Below are 21,433 nucleotides of genomic sequence, written 5' to 3'. Positions count from 1 at the left end.
CAGTTTGAGTTGGCGACAAAATTCTTGGCAGTGATTACAGTTAAATTGCCTTTTTCTTTTCTTTTTTCAGAGCACAGAAAAGTGAAAAATTTTGCCCTTGGGCTCTCTGTGACATTTAATTTATAATGTTTTTTTGTTTTTTGTTGTTTTTTTTTAATCTCGATTCCTGGACCTGACCTAACTGATATTTAAAAGAATAGCATAGACCTTTAGGTTTCTCCATAAAAGAAATAATGGAAATACAGTGCCATGCTAGAGTATGTTTACAGTTGTTGAGATGAAAAAAAAAAAAAAGGAAAACTGTCAAATACCGTTTCAAGCTTTAAATTGTGTTATAAATGTAAGGTTTTCATGACTCAACTGTACTGCATAGTCCTCTCCCATTGGTGTGCTGCCGAAAATTACCTCTTTCACATTATTTTAGCATTAAAATCGATTTCAAATCTTTGACCTGGGTGTTGTGATCATGGAGCGAGCTTGCACCCAAACGGTACCAATGACTTCAACTGTAAATTAATCAGTAGTGTAGTGGGTCAAAGACAGTTATCTGAGAAGTTTGCTTAAATCCTCTAAATGGACAAGTTTTCCCAAAAATGTTGTTTTTGCTTCTTTGTTTGTTATTCTTTAAATAGGCAATGGCCCTGTGGGTGTACACCACTTTTTAACAACTAAGCCCATACTGTTGTGCTACAAATATTTATAAATATAAAAATTGTAAACATGGGCAGCCCATCCAAGTGAGACAGGTTGTCATGGCTTTGCTTGATGATGGAGTTCTTCTCTCAATTCATTCATTGATTCTTTCTGGATCAATAAACTATCTCTACTCTCTACTACTAATCAATATGCCCACACCTGCCTCTCACTGGGGGTACTCCAGAGTGGAAAAGAGTCCAACCCCTCTCAAGGTGCCTGGTTCCAGAGCATCAAGCCGTGCATCAAGGTGACTATATACTATAGGTCCGACTATCACCTCACCTCTCAGCCTCTTGGACTAACTCTGGCTTCTTCCACACCAGAGAGATAACATTGCATGTTCTTAGACTGTGCTTCTGCAGCCGTGGATCAGACCAACAGGGTCCCCTGCTCTGGCCGCCACCCAGCTCATATCGCAACCGACCCCCCATGGCCCTCCTATGGGTGATGACCCTGAGGGAAGAGAGAACCAAGTGGCCTTTTCGGGCTGAGGCTGGCGGGCCCCATGAGTGCAGGCCCAGCCACCAGGCACTCACTATCGAGCCCTCTCCCCAGGCCTGGCCCCAGGGTAGGGCCCTGGTAACCTGTGTCCAGGCAAGGCAAAACAAGGGTTATATGTCTTTTTCACTGAAGGGGAGGTATTCTTGCACCACGCTTTGACTGGCCCCTTTTGCCTTGGTGAGCTGTTAGTATAAAGCTCCCAATAATATACTGTAGTTCCTGTGGATCTCTTGGACATGCAAACACCTCAAGGGTCATGAGTACATTTTACTGTAATGGATGTCTTTTCCAAAGATATACTTTTTTTATTTATTTGCAACCGGTCTCCAAACTTGGCAGTATATCTTTTCTTCAACTCTTCTTCAACCTCCTCCATCCAACCCTATTCTCTGTATCCTCTTCTTGAACACAGACTAACTTAATGTCCTTGTTCACTACTTCCATAAACCTTATCTTTGGTCTTCTTGTAGACCTTCTGCCTGGCAGCTCCAACTCCAGCATCCCTCCACCAATAAATTTGCTATCCCTCCTCTGTGCATGGCCAAACTATCTCAGTCTGGCTTCTCTGACCTTATCTCCAAAAACATCTGACGTGCTGCCCCTTTGATAACTCATTCCTGATCCTATCCATTCTCCCATTCTGGCTTATATTCTTTTACCATATAGTACCCCTGACACTTTTCACCACCTCTTCCAACCTGCTTGAATCCATTTCTTCACCTCTTTTCCACATTCTCCATTGCTCTGGACTGTTGACCCTAAGTACTTGAAATCCTCCACCTTCTTCCTTCTTTATCTCCAATCCGCTAGAGCATACCTCTACCTCTCTTGGTTTTCCCTTTCCCTTTACCTTTTCCTTGCTCTCACTGCAGACCACAATGTTATCTGCAAACATTGTGTGCAATGGAGATTCTTGTCTAACATCATTTGTCAGCAACCACCACTGCAAACAAGAAAGGGGTCAGAGCTGATCCCTGATGAAGGCCCACCTCCACCTTATTATTACCTCTCTGTCACACCCACAGCACACCTCAACACTGTCTTGAATTTTACTACATCAGTCTAACATACTGTACTTCTCTGGGGCACTTCTTCATACAACACCATAGCTCCTGTCTTGGCACCCTTTTGTACTCTTTTTCCATGTCTACAAAAGCACAATACAGCTCCCTCTAACCTTATCTGTACTCCCCCACTGCATTCTCAAACTAAATACTGCATGTGTAGTATTCTTGAGTAATATGTAACCAACTGCATTGAGATATTAGTAGCATAGCTCTTTCTTTCACAGATATGTAGACCAAATGGTTGCTGATATTAGGCAAGCTCAGACAGGCGCAACAAATAATAGCCTCTTAAAGCTTCATGCAGCTCTTCTGTTCATTGTTCAAAGGATAGTGTAGCAAAGTGTCAGACAAAATATACTCACAAGTTTTTTTGTGTGTTATAGTCAGCCATCCCTAATAATGAAAGTAAAACTTTCTTAGTCATGGTGGAGATAGGTTGTACAATACCTTGTCACTTGGGTGTCTGGACACCCTGCCAATCTTTTCTTCAGCTTCGTGCAGATAAGATTTGGCTAGTGATGCTCAAATGATGGTCACATTCAAAAAGTCGATGCATCAGCATGATGGAGTCAGCGCAACACTCCTGTTATGCCAGCGGGTGCAGGTTGAACATCAAGGTCACAGTTTCTGCGGGTGGATGTACAGCAGGATTTTCTCATCATATAATAATAATTTGGCAAGTAAAAATGAACTCTCTGCCCACAACATCTGACTAGACATTCAGGATTAGAGAATGAGACTGTCAAATCAAATTTGGAGTGAAACAGTAAGGCTAAATCTTTGGCCAAGTGTTAATTGTCAAGTGCAAATTTCGAACAAATATCTTTCATTCAGAGAATTTGTTAAAAGTAGACAACGAGGAAGGAAACACCTGATTGCATCTACTTAAGTATTATTAGATTCATCCTTTTTTCATTGCACATAAGCTACTTATACCTAAAAGCTAGGTTTTCCTATTATGCATTTAACTTAGTTAGGAAAGACATAACTAGATACTAACAGTCATGCAATACAACTTATTAAAACTCATAGAAGTTACTTCAATAGATCAATACCTGCATTACATTCTCATCATTCTCTCCCCTTCATCCCTCTTTGTTTGTTTCATTCCTATGTCCTTTTTTCTAAAAGAAACATAAACATTTCTTAGGCTCCAGCATCCCCAGCGACCCTGAGTGCAGGATAAGCTTCAGGAGATGGGTGGATGGATGGATGGATGGATGGATGGATGGATGGATGGATGGATGGATGGATGGATGGATGGATGGATGGATGGATGGATGGATGAATGGATGGATGGATAGCCATTTCTATATTCTCTTAACTGCTTGTACCCCTTTCCATGTATGTTAGCCTTAAGGCACCTGGAGCAGACAGATTTCCGTTATGTTATGAGATGTCTAAATTCATCCCAAACTCTGCAGATGAGATCTATATAATTATTAAAGGAATTGCTACATCACTGTTAATACAGATTATTGAACATATTCAAAATTAAAGGATAATGTTATGTTCCTGGGCCCCTCCCCCTCCAGGTCTGTTTTTGTCTTCCCCCGCTTTAAAAGGATGGAGAAATCATACCACTCAAGCTGTAACACCTTCCCTTTTTAATGTCAGGCTGCACTGAAGAGTAAACCATGTTTTATCTGTTTGTGTTGTCAAGGTGACAACTATACCCTTTTGTAGACACAGCTATTTCGAATTTGGAAAGTTCTATCTATAAACAGTTCAAGGTACAGACAAATATGCCAAAATATAAATTACATGTCCTTCCCTGTTATATTGGAAGCCCAAAAAAATCACTGTGAACATTTTTTTTTTCTTTTTTTCATCGCTTTTAATCTTGTCTATTCAAAAGGTTGCTGATAAAAATGAATATTATGATTTAAATTATTTGCTTTTATTTCAAGCATTTGTTTTCACTGTGGAACTTATTTGAAATATTAATCATTTATTCATGGTTTACCATATGCTACCTCTTCAGTCGCTTGTTGGAGACAATGTGTTTGTATGTCGCTTTGCTATGTGTAACCCTAACCCGAAGGACAAAAAAAGTGAACTAATAAGGAATTTCTAAATTGCAATTCCAATGCACTAAATCACTTATTCCACCAAAATTAACTGGTATTTAAAAATATTATTTGCAACCCTAGTGGTTTTCTTGAGTCTTGGCCATCATCCATCCATCCTATCGAGTCAGATCACTTTGGATTTGACATCCGCAGCTCAAACGCAGATGTCTGGTGAGATGTCGGCTGCCATACACATGTACTTTGACATCTGGATTTTTATAGCTACATAAGCAGATGCCTGAGGAATGTAGAAGAAGTGTAATGGTGCCCATTTTAAGAATAAGGAGGATTTGCAGAATTGCGACAACTTTTGAAGGATAAAGTTGATGAGCCACACAATGAAGTTATTGGAAAGAGTAGTGGAAACTAGTCTGAGAGCAGAAGTCAGCATTTGTGAACAGCAGTATGGCTTCATGCCTAGACAGAGTACTACAGATGCAGTATTTGCTTTGAGAATGCTAATAGAGAAGTACAGAGAAGGCCAGAGGGAGTTGCATGGTGTTTCTGTAGTCCTAAAAAAACATGTGAGAGGATGCCAACAGAGGAACTCTGGTATTGTATGAGGAAGTCTGGTGTAGCAGAAAAGTATGTTAGACCTGTGCAAGACATGTATGCTATCTGTGAGACAGTGGTGAGGTGTGCTGTTGGGGTAACAGGGAAGTTCAAGGTGGAAATGGGACTTCATCAGAGATCAGCTATAAACCCTTTATTGTTTGCAGTGGTGATGGACAGGCTAACAGATGAGGTTAGACAGGAATCTCCATGGACCATGATGTTTGCAGACAACATTGTGATCTGTAGTGAGAGCAGAGAACAGGGTGAGGAAAAGGTATGCAAGCAAGGTATGCTCTGGTATGCTCTGGAAAGGAGAGGAATGAAGGTTAGTGGCAGCAAGACGGAGTAGATGTGTGTGATTGAAAGGAACCCGGGTGCAATGATGAGGCTACAGGGAGTGGAGATCGAGAAGTTTGAGGATTTCAGGCACTCTGGGCCAACAGTCTAGAGCAGTGGAGAGTGTGGAATTGGGGTGAAGAGATGGGTTCAAGCAGGTTGGAATGGTTGGAGAAAAGTGTCAGGGGTACTATGCGATAGAAGACTATCAGCTAGAATGGAAGGAAAGGTGTACAAGACAGTGGTGAGACCAGCGATACTGTATGGCCTCCAAACAGTAACAATGATAAAAAGACAGTAGTCGGTCGCAGAGAGGAAGATGCTGAGGTTCTCTTTGTGGAGTGACGAGCCTGGACAGGATCAAGAATGAGTCTGTCAGAGGAACACCACATGTTAGATGTTTTGGATAGAAGGTTAGAAAAGCCAGGTTGAGATGGTTCGGTCCTGTACAGAGGAGGGATAGTGAATATATTGGTAGACGGATGCTGGAATTGGAGGTGCCAGGCAGGTCTAGAGGAAGACCAAAGAGAAGATTTATGGACGTAGTGAGAGAGGATATGAAAGTAGTTGGTGTGAGAGAGGAGGATACAGAGAATAGGGTTAGATGGAAAAGGTTGATTCACTGTGGTGATCCCTGAAGGGAAAAGCCGAAAAGAGGAGATTAGCAAAAATATCTGAGAAGTTTTATTATAATGCAGTGTGCAGCAAATTTAAAAAGGGACTTCAAAATGTATTACAACCAGTTCCCAGAGCAATCCTGGGATTGTAACCCCCCCACACATACACATACACACATACACATAGGAACACATAAATAATACATCTATACGTGGAGATCTTATGGGATTCTTAACTATAAATCTAGTTTCATAGTTATGCACTAACCTTTGCTCTGCTGCCAATCCACATTTTAACAAACACAGAAGATTGTCTTGTGTATCCGTGAATGGTGTATCTTCCAGAACATCTGACCTTGAAAAGATTTGTGCGTGAGATTAAGACTCGACAGTTCAGCTCATAATGAGAGAAACTAGGAGTTGCCCGTTGACCTATGTAAAGAAGAAAATGTGAATAAATTGTATATATGCATAATGTAAATTTTCCTCTAGCCTTTAAAAAAACAGTCATGCTTACAACTACAAATTGGTATGTGCACTCTTCTCTAACATTATGTTAATCATATGATTGTTATGTGACCCAGTGATATCAACATTACAGAACTGTCTCAGATAATTAGAATATTGTGATAAAGTTCTTTATCTTCTATAATGCAATTACAAAAACAAAATTGTCATACATTCTGAATTCATTACAAATCAACTGAATTATTGCAAGCCTTTTATTATTATAATTTTGCTGATTATGCTTACATCTTAAGAAAACCCAAAAATCCTATCTCAAAATATTAGAATATCATGAAAAAGTATTTTTTGTTTTTTTAATTGCATTACAGAAGATAAAGAACTTTATCACAATATTCTAATTTTCTGAGACAGTCCTGTATATCAAACCAGAAATTTGTCTCATTGAGGAGCCTTTAAGTTACTTACATATGTGACAATTGTTAGTACAGAAAATGACATTGCCTTTCTGAGGATTTTTTTTTTTTTTAATTAGACTTAAATATATAAATGGTAAGTATTTGTATATGTATGAGTTTGTTTGGTTTTAAAACATTCATATATTTATTTATTCATTCGAGTTTGTTTGGTTTTAAAACATCCATATATTTATTAATTAATTCATTCATATGTGTTTTACCTTATGTTTTATTTGTTTATTCACACATGAACATATGGCTTGTTGATATTAGCATCTTGTTTCATGTGCTGTTTACCTTCAGCAACGTCTGGCATTGAGCTTGAGACAAGAAAACGAAGCAAGGGTTGAAAAAAATAGAGGAAAAAAAGGTGTTTTTCATCCTTTTCTCTGGAGAGTGATATTAATATTACGTTGCTGGGTCGGATGACCAGGGTGTGATTGCAAGACCTTTGGAGACACCTTTGCCTTCCTGCTGGTTTATCAGAATTAATGTTTCCAATACCATCTGCTACATGGTTTTATGTTATTAGTTTATCAATATCTTGCACAGCACACAACTATTAATAACCCAAGGGACAAGAGACTGCCCCTCTCAACCATAAGTGAGGCATTGAGGGTAAAACTGTATCTTGAATCCTTATGAGGGAATATGTTGATTCAGTCATACCTTGAAACATTCAAAATTCACTGCATGGTGAACATCAAACCCTGTGCTTTAGATGATTAAAATATGCCCCTGACTCTTGTCCAGCTATGTTCTGTACCTTATCGGGTCTTTGCGTCTGCTCCATCTGGCTTTTGCATTTGACACATTTAGGCATTGGAATGGTTAAGATCCGAGACATACTTCTAAATATGGTGCAACATCCAATAATCTTCTCTCATTTCCAAATAAATATGTCATTACTAAACCAGATTGCATAGCAATAATGGATGGACACAGGGTCATATGGTGGGTTATATTTGGGTCTCAATCCTAAGTAGGCAATTGGTTTATTTAGCCTGAGGAGTGATTTTCTGTTAGTATAGAATTTTTTTATTCTAAGGGAAAATATGATCATTATTATTCAATTTGTGGCAGCTAAAAATAAAATACTGCATTTGCACAATTAATTACTCAGCATGTTTACTTTTAATCACATAAGCTCAAGATAATAACTTCTGTCACCCATTTTACTCTTTACTAATGTCTGTCAGTTTGTCACTTATTCCTTAATGGGGCACTTTGCTGCAGTATGCTCACGATCCATACACATAAATAGTGTGATAAAAACATTTTGCTGAAATGGTTTGCTGCCAAGAAGAACCAATAAAATTCTTACTTGACTGAGAAAGAGCTTCCTTTTTAAAAGGGAGTCATGTAGTTCTTAACTTATCTGTATATATCAATGTATGTAAAAGGAAGCTACACAAGGTGTAGTTTATTTTTTACATTAATAAATTAATAACATTTGCTTGAAATATTTCAAATCCTTCCTCAAGCTGTTGTTGTCCAAAACGATAAGTTGTTCAATCAACGCAGGGTGTGCTCATTTCTTTGGGGAGTTTGATAAAAGATGATTTCAGAATGTGTTGTGTGAGAGAGTGACCTCATCTGCCTGTGTGGCCCTATTCCTGAGATGCATACTCGTGCACGCGATCACACAGGCAGGGCAAAGAAGCTTTTTCTTGGTTGAGATCCCTTGTCCCGCTCTGGCCTGGGAATAAGATAGAGTGAGATCATAGGGTCTTCTCCCATCCACTTGAATTTATGAGTCATATAGGGATTATATTTACGGTAAAAGTGGCTTTATTTCAAAAACTTGGATGTTGGATATCAGAATATGAAATGGGAAAATGAAAGGAAGAAGGAAAGAAGCAACAAAAGAGAGAGAGAGAGAGAGAAGAAAGAAAGAGAAGAGATATGGCTTATGACTGGCTCTGGCCTTTTCAACTATTATTTTTATGACTTGTGCCTGGCGCCACTCTGTCTATTTGGGTACAACATGCGCACACACTTACACACACACTGATAATGCAGTGGGAGTATAATGTTGCACTCTGGGAAATGCTGCATCACACAATTATAGATGGACGTTCTCTCTCCTTACTCATACAGGCATAAACCTACTCCGACTCCGCACACTCTCCCCCAGCTTGCAGACGCCACGGGAGTCTAACGCTGACATCATCACTATATTAGATCATTTTGTGTGTGTGTGAGTGTGTTTATGTGTGTGTGTTTTATGATTGTATGTGTGTATTTACTTGTTACCCCTATTATTCCTGATGAGTGCGCACCTGCCCTGTTGCCCCATAGGGAATCAGAGGCGCCACAGTGGCGAGGGCACAGAGATCATCTGCTTACTGCTAATTGCCATGCTGCCCCCCAAGATGCAGATGAGCTAGCTGCTTGCAGGCCCAGTATGCTCAAACCTCTCTGACGCGCTTCTTGGATATGTGGGGCGTTTCCTGTAATCCATGATCGAGTTACAGGAGCTTAATTTATCGTTCATTTTAGCATTTCTCTTTATACCTCCATTCTTTGCATTGATCTTGAACTGAAGAGTACTCTATATTAAAATATTCATACGTAGTGTTTTATCACTAGTCTACAAAACTACAATTTGATTTTCTGCTCCAAAAGTACAATTTCATTTATACAATATACATGGTATACATAATATTAACTCCAAAGAAATAAACATCATTTTGCAGCACAACATTTCATCCATGATAAAATAATCGCTGGATTAATTATTTACTTTTATCTCCCAGCAGGTCACTTATTGTTAAAAGTTGTGGCCCTCTACTGGTTTATTCGGGCACTGACACATTGCAACGTCTCATTTCTTATCATTGAACTGAATTTTTAAAGTGTCCCCAATTTTTTTATTTTAAGTTTAACAGAATAGTATGCAGAAATGTAAAATTACAGAATTGTATTGTGTGGCTGAAGGGCTTTTTTTTCTATCTTTTTTGAAAACACAGTTTTGTTTTTGCGTTTGAGATTTATTGACAACAAAATCCCATAATAAAAATAATTATTTCAGAGATTTATCCAATAAATCTCTGAACATGAATACTGTTGCATGGTTTTTATTTTCTTTTTCTTGTCTCAGTATTCCAAGAGTCAAGTATATTTCTGTTCTTTAAGGTCACTGAAAAGAAAGTACACACAGGAAGCTTCTACTAGTTGTAGAACCTTACTGTATGTTTCCTGGATTGGACAGAATTTTACGACGATTTAGTCCAGCCTATAATGCTAGATTTTAAAAAAGGTGAATTAATAGATAAATAAAATAAGATTAAATGTTTGAAGTTCAGGAAATTCATTTTTTTGGATTTAATTATACATTTGGCGCGGAATGGGACAAAGATATGCATAGAAAGTCAGATGAAGTGAATCTAACCATCTAACAGTTTGACAAAGCAATAAGAGAACAAAGCAAATATTTAGATGAATACCCAAGATGGTTTCCCAATTTTCTGGAAATGTCTTCACTTTTTGTAACTTCTGCATAATCTATGGCAAAGTGCTTGTGGTGAACAAATACTGAGTCAGCTACATTTCAATAAAAGTAGGTCCAGTTATTAGTACAGTAATACATTCAGTCTCCAGAAATGTAATTATTTGATTTCAATTTTTTTTTTTTTTTTTTTTTTTACAGTATTAAAAGCCAGTCCGATGAAATTAAATCCCCAGGGTGATGCGGGTTTCAGATAAAAGCATCCTATCCTGTCATATTTCGACCTCATCAAAAGACTTCCTGCCTAAGAAGGCTGCTAACAGTCTGTTGTCTCCACAGGTGTGTAGCTCTCAGGGCTCCCATTACAGGGAAGTCTATCCTCTATAAATCCTACTCCTTCCTGTAGAAACTGCTGCTACCCTGAGGGCTTTTCCAGTAGTATCACTCCCAGCTATTTCACGTTGTCAGTCCCTGTCATAATGTGACATAAGCTTAATTGATATGCGCGTGTGCGCGGGCACACGGATACACACACACAGGCTAGGGAGTGAACTTGAGCAAGGGTTATTTCCTGAGGGGAGGGGGAGTAGGTTGAAACTGGATAGAGGTGCCAAGTGATGAATGTGTAAAAGTTATTTTAAGGGCATAAGATGCAAGTACACTAGTATAGCATCAGTTGTAAAAATGTGTTTTTTTTAATGTATGTGAGTCACTCCCCTTTTTAAAAAAACTTCTAATGTTTATTGATAAAATAATAAAATTGTGATGCACAATCAAAGCCCTTTTTTTCTTGTGGGGTGAAAAATTCACATGCAGTTGTCATTTTTGTGTTCCTAAAATAGCATAAAAGCAATTTTCCCATTTTGTCACAAATTGACCACAACTCTTTAAATTGTCAAAATTAATTAAGTTTGCATGTGGTGAGCGAGTTGTGTGCGTGAAGGCAAAAGAGAATGAATGATGGGACAGCATCAAGAAAAACTACTGTTACCCTGTATATCACCGCATAACATATACAGCAGGCCAACCAAATTTTAAAGAAAGCACAGGTTGCCTAGTAACAGTGTCTCCTGAAAGCTTTGTTGCAACTTGATTTGCATTTGAGAAAAAAAAAAAAAACAAACTTGATGCCTTAAGAATATATATGTGTGCTTACACACACTCAACATGAATATACATACACACATTAAGCACTCCTCATATGATTTGAAGGATGTTTTCTACTTGGCTTAATATGCAAAGCAAGACCATGGGCTGTGTTTTAAAAGCAAAAAGACAATCTAACATCTGGCACCATCATCTGGTTGCCAGGAAATATTCTCTCTTCAATTAATGGCATAGAATTATAGGGGGAATAAAGAAACATGTCGTTCACTGCGAAATGTTTGCCAAATGAAATATTTGCTTCAAATGAGCGGGTGGGGGAACCTGTGCAGCTGGACAGCTGTACTGGATTATTAGAAGATATTTAACCTTCCTATCAGTTGATTGGATGAACATTTGACAAGCTGAAAGAGACAACAGTGAAGCAGAAAATATGAAAGGTTTAGTGTGTGCGCATGTGTATTTGTGTATCTGGGTGTGTGCTCCCATTTGTACGTGTGTGTCTCTGCCTTATGAGATTTGTCCAGTATATTCACGCTTTTCTCTGTGAGATTGCTCAGATGCACGGTGACTAGCTTGTCCCCTATGCTCGATTGATTTGAAAATATAAACAAGATGATGCCTATGTGAAAGCTACCACTTTATAAGGTTTCATCTTGACATTTAAGAGATATGCCAACACCATCAAAATCAGAGGGGGAGTTTGTAGTTACCAATGCTTCAGAACTAGAAAAAGCACAGTCAAGAAAAAATAATACCTCGCCAAAGGCACCCTTGCTACACGTATGCATCCCTCTCGTTTTTTAATCTTTTTCTTTCTGTTTGTCTTTGCGCCCTCATATCTCTATCTCTCTCAATTTGTCAGCTTTATGCTTTACTCCATGCTCTTTAAGGCTGTCATGAGATGCTGGGGAAGTCAACTTGTCCCACAGCTCGCTGTTGAAGGACCTTGATGTAACTCAAATTCAGCATTGGCCTGCTGTGTGTGTTAACTCAATATTGTTATTTGTGTGTGTATTCCTCCGTCTCTGTAATCACTGAATTGTAAAAACCATGTGTGTTATCGTCTCGGGGAGGCTTCTACATTTTTTTGCTCATCTCACATTGTGATAATTCTGTTTGGGAATGATGGCACTGTACCACGTCAAGAGATGGGCAGGGAAGGAGTACAGGGAGGTACCATTTAGATAAAACAAATTGCCAGCTGCAGAGAAGGAGCAGCCACTGCCGAGATAAAAACTGAAGGGACTGTGTTTGTTCATTTGTGTGCCTGCGCTGAGAAGTTTGTGTTGTTTTTTTTTTTTTTTCTTTCTGTATGTGACTGTGTTATTTAAAGCAGGTGCAGTTCCTCCTTTAGCGAGTCAGGCCTTCAAGGCACCTTCTTTTCATATGAAGTCACACAGCCTTTTTTTGTGGCCTATAACTGTAATGCCATGATGGGACAAGCTGCAGTAATTAAAATCAATAGCCAGGACTTTTCCCGTCTCGGGCAAGGTCACACACTACCGAGTTGAGAAAAAGAGAAGGAGAGGCTGAGCGAAGTGGGATTGCATGGATGGGCAGAGCCAAACAGAGAAATATGTAAAAAGGAGAGGTGTCAAACCTTTTTTAATTAACCTGCACCTTGGAGGGCTGGCAATCGTGTGTGTGTGTATGTGTGTGTATGTATGTATGCGTGTGTGCGTGTGTGTGTGTGTGTGTGTGTGTGTGTCATGTATGCTTGCCAGTCTTTTTATTTTTTCAAAGAATATGCTCTAATGCAAACCCAATGCCAAAACAAAGGACTTACATCAGTATTACCGTAACTTCATTGTGGAATACGATACAAATATTTGGTTACCTTTACTTATTGATTAGACGTTTTTCTCGATATTTCGTCAATGTTTCACAATCTTGCACTGCAAGGTTGACAGGCTGGTGCTGGTGGCAGGCAGGGTGTGGTATCGGTAGCCACTGGCTGCATTAGTATTCTGCTGAGATAGCCACATGCAGATACATTCATTTTCCCCCTCCTCTGAAGGAAAAATCATTGTTGCTTTCTCTCCCATCTCCTCCTTTGTCTGAAATAAAGACTTAGTTACTTTGCTCTTTTGTATTTTTACATGCACAGCATTACCCGAGGTGTAACCTGTTTATTTTAGGCTGTAGACAAATACATAAAACTCTCACAAGTCTCCATTCTGTCCTCCATTCCCCTGAGGTGAGTCAAACACGGAAGTTCACTCTGTCACAGTAAGTTCAAAGCAGTCTGTCCTTTTTGTTGATCGGGCCCTGTTCCTATCATAACCCCGATAGCATCTTTATCTGATCTCTTAACAGAGCCTCTTGCTCACTAGCCAGTCCTGCCAACACACAGCCGCTGCACTGTTAGCCACCATCCGTTTCCATATATCACTGTATCAGGCTCAGATCTGCCATCTCTCTGCTTCACCTTATCTCCTTATTCCACCTTTCCACTGATCCAAACACCACAAACCCACCCATCACTCATAATCTTCATCTTCTTTCTCCTTTTATCCTCTTCTCTCAGAGCTCCTATGGCATCACTTTTCCTCGTCCGTGGTCTTTTTCAAATAAACTGTCAAGACAGAGTTTGTGAGTGACAGTGCAATAGAAGAAATAGTTGGTAGAAGACAGGAAAAAGAAGAGGTGGAGGAAGGGGACATGAGCAAAGTGGTCAATTACAGTCATATGCATGCAGACATGTCCTGAGTGTGAGGGGTAAAAGGGAAAGATTGCAAGACAAAGACAGGCAAATGAAGAGTCTGAACAGAAAAACATGTCACTTAAACAGAGAAGCTCTTTGGGCTCCAGCATTTCCGCCAAACCCCATTGATCCTCTCTATGGTGCAAATACAGCCACCTTTAATCATCTCAGGGATTAGAATATGGCACAAAACCTGGGTCCCACAATTAAGAAAAAAAAAACCCCAACCAATCAATGTTAACACACTTAAAGAGGACCATGCAAAGACAACACACACACACACACAGTGCTTAGCATCCTGCTGACACATATACAAAGATTAGTCGATTGCTACTATTATACCACCTAATGTTGTAGCACTCGAAATTGCTCTTGGTCTTGAGACCACTTTGGTCTTAGCATTATCTTGGAATCCAACACATATTGACTTGGTCTTGTCTTTGTCTCAGACATCGCAAACTCGAGACCGCTAAAGAACATGGCAGATTAGCATCGAAAAACATTGAGGACCCTTGTTTTTCCCTTTTTTTTTTACGCTTGGACTCAGAGTGAGATGAAAAGATGCAGAGGGGCTGTGGAGGAGCAGCAGAGATATCCATCTATTCTTTAATTGTTAAGTTTAGCTTTATCAACCACCAAGAATATATGTGCGGAACAAGAAAGGAGAGAAAAAAAGTTCTCAAAGGCAGATCTCAGTGAGAAGGATGGGACAACATCTAACTTCATATAATATTATATATTCTTGAGAGAAGAAAAGCAGGAGAGATAGATGTGTGTATAAGAGGGAGAGGTCTCTTAGCCCCCTCTGGTCTTAGTCCAGTCAAGCAAGTCTTGATCTTGATACTGTGGTCTTAACTACTACGCTACTGTGTACTACACTCCTCAGTTTTCTTATAAATAGCATTCATAGACGGAAACTGTGAAAAGACAATATGTTTAATTTTTTAAAATATGTAAAATGTTTTTCACAAAATAAACCTTGCAGTTCTACGGAAAAAGTCACGGACAACACCCTTAGGCAAAACAGGCTCATAGACATCAAAATTAAGAAAAAAAATCTAAAAGAATACAGAAATGTAATGTGATAAGTCAGAACAATCACATGCCTTCTAACCAACAGTTTTTCTATGTTTGGAGTTGAGTGCAATATAAGTTGGAGAAGAAGTGAAGAATGAATCTGGTCAACTTTAAGTGAGGCCCAGAGGTTAAGTTCTCAGGTATAAAAACAAATTGATAACTATTAATTAAACACCCAAATAATGAACTTCAGCCAGATTAATATTTGCCATTTGAGAAAATCTCTACTCATCGGCCCACTAAATTTATTTTCTCATTATTGATCTTTAATTCATCTTTACTCTGTAAAATGGGTTGATTTAATTGGCATTTACTGTGGATAATTTTAATTAATCCTATTTGCTGTTTTTTACCAAGAGACATATCAGAGGCGTCCCTACCATGGTTAGTTGTAAATGTAAACACAATTGAAGAATTTTTAATGAAAATTTCTATCTCTAATGAAAGTCTGACTTATTTAGTTGACTTTACAGCAAAGTAATTAAAGCCTCTACCCTTTTCACAGCACTACCTGCCCCCTCAGATGCAAGCCTGACGGACAGACTAAAATTGCATATATCGCCTTTCTTCCATGCATCATACTCTCTTTAAACTTCGAATTTTAAACCATGAACCATATTTGTGTTATAATTAACTTTTCTTTTATTTTCATATATTGCATGCATTAATATCCATCAATGTCTTTCGTTGTTGCAGGCAAAGGCTTCCAGCAAAAAATGTGTACTACTACCGTTGCCCTGACCACCGACGCAACTATGTCATGTCCTTTGCCTTCTGCTTTGATCGAGAGGACGACGTATACCAGTTTGCCTACTGCTACCCCTACACATACTCCAGACTGCAGCACTACCTAGCCAGCCTTGAGCGCAGGAACCTGCCCTACCTGCAGAGGGAACAACTTGGGCTCAGTGTGGTAAGTTAGGAGTTTTTAGATTTGCATGGTTTGGTGGAGAACAGCGGGATAGAAGCTTGGCAAACGAAGTCAATCGGAGGTCACAGTTAACTGCAGGTTGCGTGTTTGTGATTGTGTGTGTAATCAGCAGAGCTTTCCCTACTACAGTAGAAGTGAGTTTATCATACTCTGTCGTGTCTGCTCAAATAATGTCAAAGGAAAGCTCATTGGAAACGGTTGAGAGATTACATAGTTGTCCTCTGTTCTCCTTCTATTTGAAAAACTGACTGGAATGGGGGCAGCATAAAAGTTCAGGTGTATTTTTACCCTACTATAAAATACAAATGAGAGTTTTGTGGGTGATTAAAAACACTGCTGAAATTGTAATGGTCATTTAAAAGCCCTGTCGTTCAGCGTAATTTATATTTTAAATGATTGGCCGGAGAGCCCTCACCTTCAATTGTTGTGAAGATTGCAGTAATACGAATGAACATGGCACTATAAACTGATCATCAAATTGGGTCGACTCCATGAGATATTTCAGTAACTGCTGCACTAGAAGTTGACCTATATCCATTACTGATTATTTAAATGTTAGAAAATAAAAATAAATATCTGATTTTTTTTGTGTGTGTGTGTGTGAAAATATCCGTGAGATTCACAGACGTCTAGTTCAAGCTATTATTTTTCTACAACTTTTGTACAATTACTAGCAAGCTACAAGATGAATTAGGAAACTGAATATAGAGAAACACATCCTGCAGAGAGTTTTGACTATCTTGGACAGACCACTTCTTGAGCTAGTACATACGGACGGTTGCCTTGTCAGAAGACTCTATAAAACCAAACATATTTAATAATAACAAGTCTTATTGAAAGAAGTGGTTTGTGTGGGTCAGCGTCTCAACACCTCTCAGTCATTTTATCATTGTTTATCTCTGTCAAATAAAGACTAAATGTCCCTGGCCCTCTGCTGCATCCAATTTTTTTGGCCAGTTCCCAGCAGGTCCATTGGAATATTTCTTTTGGCAAACTTTTTATAGAGAAAAAAAACAACTGTTTTAAATTTGTTAATTTATTGCCTCCCTAGGCAGGTTGGCATTGCTCAAGACCCAGCAAAATGGTGTAAACCTGATAACCCTATTCGCCAGAAATAGAAAAACAAATATTTTAAATCATTTGAAGATACGATATAGTAGACTCATTTTCTCACACTTTGTTTTGTCCATAGTAAGATTTCTCTCAGTACATTTAGTGTATTCCTCTGCCTCTGATACTTGTTTGGACCTGTTTGTACAACTGTTTACATCAAATGACTTGCTGCAAAGCTAGAAAACATTGCAGCACAGTTAGATACCACTTTGACCAACTGTTTGAAAATCATATTTCCTCCTCCACCCCTCTACTGTGCCATGTACTAGAGTGTTAATAGTCAGCCATACAGGTCTGCTGGTGCACGCTGTTTTACCGCTTTATGTTCAATCTGCATCCTCCCTCTGAGTGAGACTGAGGGGAACAGAGAAAGGACAGCCTCGGTTGGTTAGGCTCACAGAGTCAGTATTAGTATTCATAGTCATAGAGAGATTTTATGGCCGTATTTTTCTCTTTATGTTCTCTGAACCAGGGTGGCAGACAGCCTAGCCCAGCCCCCTCATATCTCTTTTTGTCTGCTCTGTCTCTTGCTGTCACCCTCTCCCTTCTCTATCTCATGCACGTATGAAACTCCTCATGCTCACACACACACACACACACACACACACACACACACAGGTCAGAGGGTAAGGGATGAGAAGGGATGAGGAGAGCTTTCTGGCTGCATCAAAGTTTAAAGATGGATTGCTGCCATTTCCAAGGCAGAGTCTTTGCAGGGACACCACAATAGCTTTAACCTTCTAATGGGTACAGTTATCTCATAAGGATGCAAATAAGGGCCAGGGCCATTTGCGCCGGCATTCTTCTATCTTGCTGAATAATTTGTTTTCTGTAATGTATTCCTCAGAACAAAATCTCTGTTATTCAGCTTGCACTGGAAAGCACAGATACCGCCAAAAAGCTGGACTGTTTTCAACTTTTTACCTCCGGCTCTTTTTATCACCGAGAGTGTGTTTACTGATTTATACACTCAACGGCCACTTCATTAGGTATAGTCTTGTGTGTGTGTGTGTGTGATCCGGTAGAAACAGCTCTGCCATATTTCTTTACCTATATAGAAATAATTCTTTAAAGGTATGGTCAATGTTGACAGAGACATTCTTTTTATGAAGAGAGAAACAAGACTCATGACCGAATGCAGATTAAATGGGATGACCTAACAATAGTATATAGTCATAGCATTATATCCCATTAAAGCTTATAATACCACCAAAAACACTATAATAGGCACAAAAGTAAGTTCCTGATAACTTTCTGCTAAAAAATTCCGGTGAAATTAATGCAGTGCCTTGACAACCTTCATGCACATTCCCGAATGTCATTTTGATAGTTTTTCAATCTCCAATTTGTCTCTTGCATTTAAGTTAGTTTGAAAACCTTAAAAAGGCATAAGAATGTTGAGCCATTGCTCTCAATGTATATGCAAAATCTGTAGCCTGCTTTATCTCCTCCTTTTGGCTATTCCCTTCAGGGGTCGCCACAGTGAATCAACCTTCTCCATCTAACCCTATTCTCTGTATCCTCCTCTCTCACACCAACGACCTTCATATCCTCTCTCACTAAATCCATAAATCATCTCTTTGGTCTTCCTCTAGACGTCCTGCCAAGTAGCTCCAATTCCAGCCTCCATCTACCAATATTTTCACTATCTGAATCCTGCTTTGTATTCATGTTTAATTATAATCAGCAATACTTGAGTATGTGCATGTATCATGTTTATTTGCATGGACAGCGGCTTCTACCAAGTAGCTGTGGTTTGAAACATTACTTCACATCGTTCCTTTCACTTGATTGTGGCGATTCCAAACATAAATGACAAATAGAAGTTTTGAGAGTAAAAGATTTAGAAGTCTTTCTTTTCTTTCTCTGCTGGGTTCATGGCCCTGTGCCTGTTCCTCTGGTCCTTTCTGTCCAAACATTTCCTTTAATACATGATTCTGACAGTATGGAAGTGAAGCTCTCCCTCTCTTCCCTTGAGGCATTGACATCCAGAAGACACAGAGAAAGAAACAGCATGTGTTTGACCTGCTACAATACTAACAAGCCTCTCTGAGAAGATGCCTACTGTTTCCTTCTTTCAAACTATTTCTGTATGGTCCCGAAATGTCCCTTGGCCATCTGGAATTGAAAGTGTCTTATTTGCCCACCTTGCCAGTTGACAAAGCAGTTTTTCTTTTATCTCTCCAGTCGGCAGTGGCTGCCTGGGAGTTGCGTAGGCAGCAGTTTGAGTTTTTCCTCTGCCGGCCCAGTGGGGATGGCAGGGCTATGACACTATTAGTCACCTCTGACACAGCACAGCCACTGCCTGTAGACCAGATGGAAAGAAAGTGTAAATGAGACACCTCGGGGTGAAAGGAGAGACAGGCCACTGACCAGTCTTAAGGTTGGGTGACACTGGGCCCGCATCTAACTTAAAAGACACAAATCATTTCTAGGTTTGTATTACGGTGAGATTTGCATAACAAGTAAGACAAGTGGTCTCAGAATTACAGCGCACTATATGTCACATCCATGCACATCCCTTTCCATTTGTTCAAAATCTCAGAAATCACAGCCAGATAATGATAGATTACTTGTACTGAGTTCACCAGAAGCAGTAGTCTCTGTCAGCTGCAGTGACTTAACATCACTTAGACTGTTGTGATTGAATTTAAGGCCTAATCCTGTCTCCTATCAGTGTTCAGGTAACAAGTCTGAATGTCTGCTCAGTGGGAGCGGAGACTCGAAGAAGGGGTTTTTCTTATTGTGTGTGTCTGAAGCAAGAGGAGGGGAGTGGGCACTGCAGCTATCTGCCTGGCTGCCTCTCTTGCTCCTTATCTCTGTGTTTGTACACTGTGTGCCAAGATCCAATCAATAGCCACTCCAGCCGTAGAGAGAGGAGAAGGTCAGCAGCAGCATTGGAGGCAAGCTGATGGAGACAGAAAACACTGGAAACACACCACAGGCCACACACATTTCGACTGGATATACCAGCTGTGATGAGGCCTTACCAACAGGTGCTGGGTATTGAGAGGTGTTCAATTTCAAATAGTTCCCATGGACCTATTTGAGAAGAGCCACAACAGGTTCTTGTCAAGTATCAAAATTAAATCACATATGCATATTTGGGCTAAAATTCATGCATTAATAATATGTGTCAGCTGCAATAAATATTTTCTACTTCGGGAAAGACAATTCAGTTACTGTTTGGGAGTGTTTAACACGCTGAATGAGAGGGTTTATAATGCAGGCCTTTCATTATCACAGTTGATGGTTTCTTCGCACAACAAACCTGCCGAACCTTATCTTGTTGCAATTTGTTTTCAGAATCTATAACCAGATGTATAAATTCTGTCTGTTAAACATTTTTCTGTTGAGAGCTAATTCAATTCGAAGATTAATGAATACATTGGTATTTATTATGTTGATACCCTCAGAGAGCAAAATTTACCCAGTGAAAAGACAGACTGACCAAAAGCATATCAGTTCAGCTTTGTATAATTGTGTATAAAGTGATATTGTGGTCGGCATACAGTCAATAAGAGTAAAGTTGACATTAAGACACCATAAATATAATAGTGCCGCTTCAAATAAATGCTTTAGCCCAAGCTCTAAAACTAGTTCCTCTAGAAAGCTGAACCAAATGTTGTGGCAATAAGCCATCCACCAGCCAAAGGATCTCAAGCCCTGTCATTGCTCTGTCTCACATTTTCATGTCAACAGTTCAAGTCCATCAAGTTATGCTGAAGGAGGTCTCACACAAGTTAATGTCGCTGACTGATAAACAAGGATTAGCAGCTCAAAAATGTCATGTTAGACATTTGCAGTAAGCCCCATTTCTGTGTCCAGCTGTGCATTTATTCATCTCCCATCTACTTTATATATATTTCTACAAAGGGTCTACAAGAATTCTTTATTAATAGATGGAAAAAAGTAACATGGGCTATTTGACTGACGGCTCACTGGGCTAGAACTTAGGTTTCTGGGAAAATATACCCCCTCTGTCAGTTAATGGTGGCTGGTAAACCATTTTTCTAAGGCAGATAGCCACCTTCTGGCGGCGTGGAATGTATCGACAAAGTACTCAAGGGCAGTTATATTTTCAAACACATGTCTGGTTAATGGAACTGTAAATGTGCAATTCATATTACGATTGTAATTATCCCAAAAGGAAATGAAACAATTTTATCATTACGTTAGCGCAACGGTTAGTGCTCGTGCTTCACAGCTAGAAGGTCCCGGGTTCGATTTGACGGGGCCTTTCTGTGTGGAGTTTGCATGTTCACCCCATGTCTGCGTAGGTT

The 21,433-nt window shown here is 39.4% G+C and overlaps 1 protein-coding gene across 1 annotated transcript in view; it reads left to right on the top strand.

Annotated features, from left to right (window-relative positions):
- agbl4 (AGBL carboxypeptidase 4) overlaps positions 1–21,433 on the top strand; it is a 281,454-nt gene that overhangs the window by 139,768 nt on the left and 120,253 nt on the right. The window contains exon 5 of the mRNA XM_086161185.1: positions 15,803–16,019. Coding sequence (XP_086017311.1) covers positions 15,803–16,019 — 217 coding nt within the window. The remainder of the gene's footprint in view (positions 1–15,802; positions 16,020–21,433) is intronic.

The sequence above is a fragment of the Fistularia commersonii genome, chromosome 16 (assembly GCF_037954325.1).
Source record: "Fistularia commersonii isolate RoL2024-O1a breed Wild chromosome 16, RoL_Fcom_v1.0, whole genome shotgun sequence".
Lineage (NCBI taxonomy): Eukaryota > Metazoa > Chordata > Actinopteri > Syngnathiformes > Fistulariidae > Fistularia > Fistularia commersonii.
The sequence above is the reverse complement of the archived record's forward strand: the minus strand, read 5'-3'. Positions and strand labels throughout refer to the sequence as shown.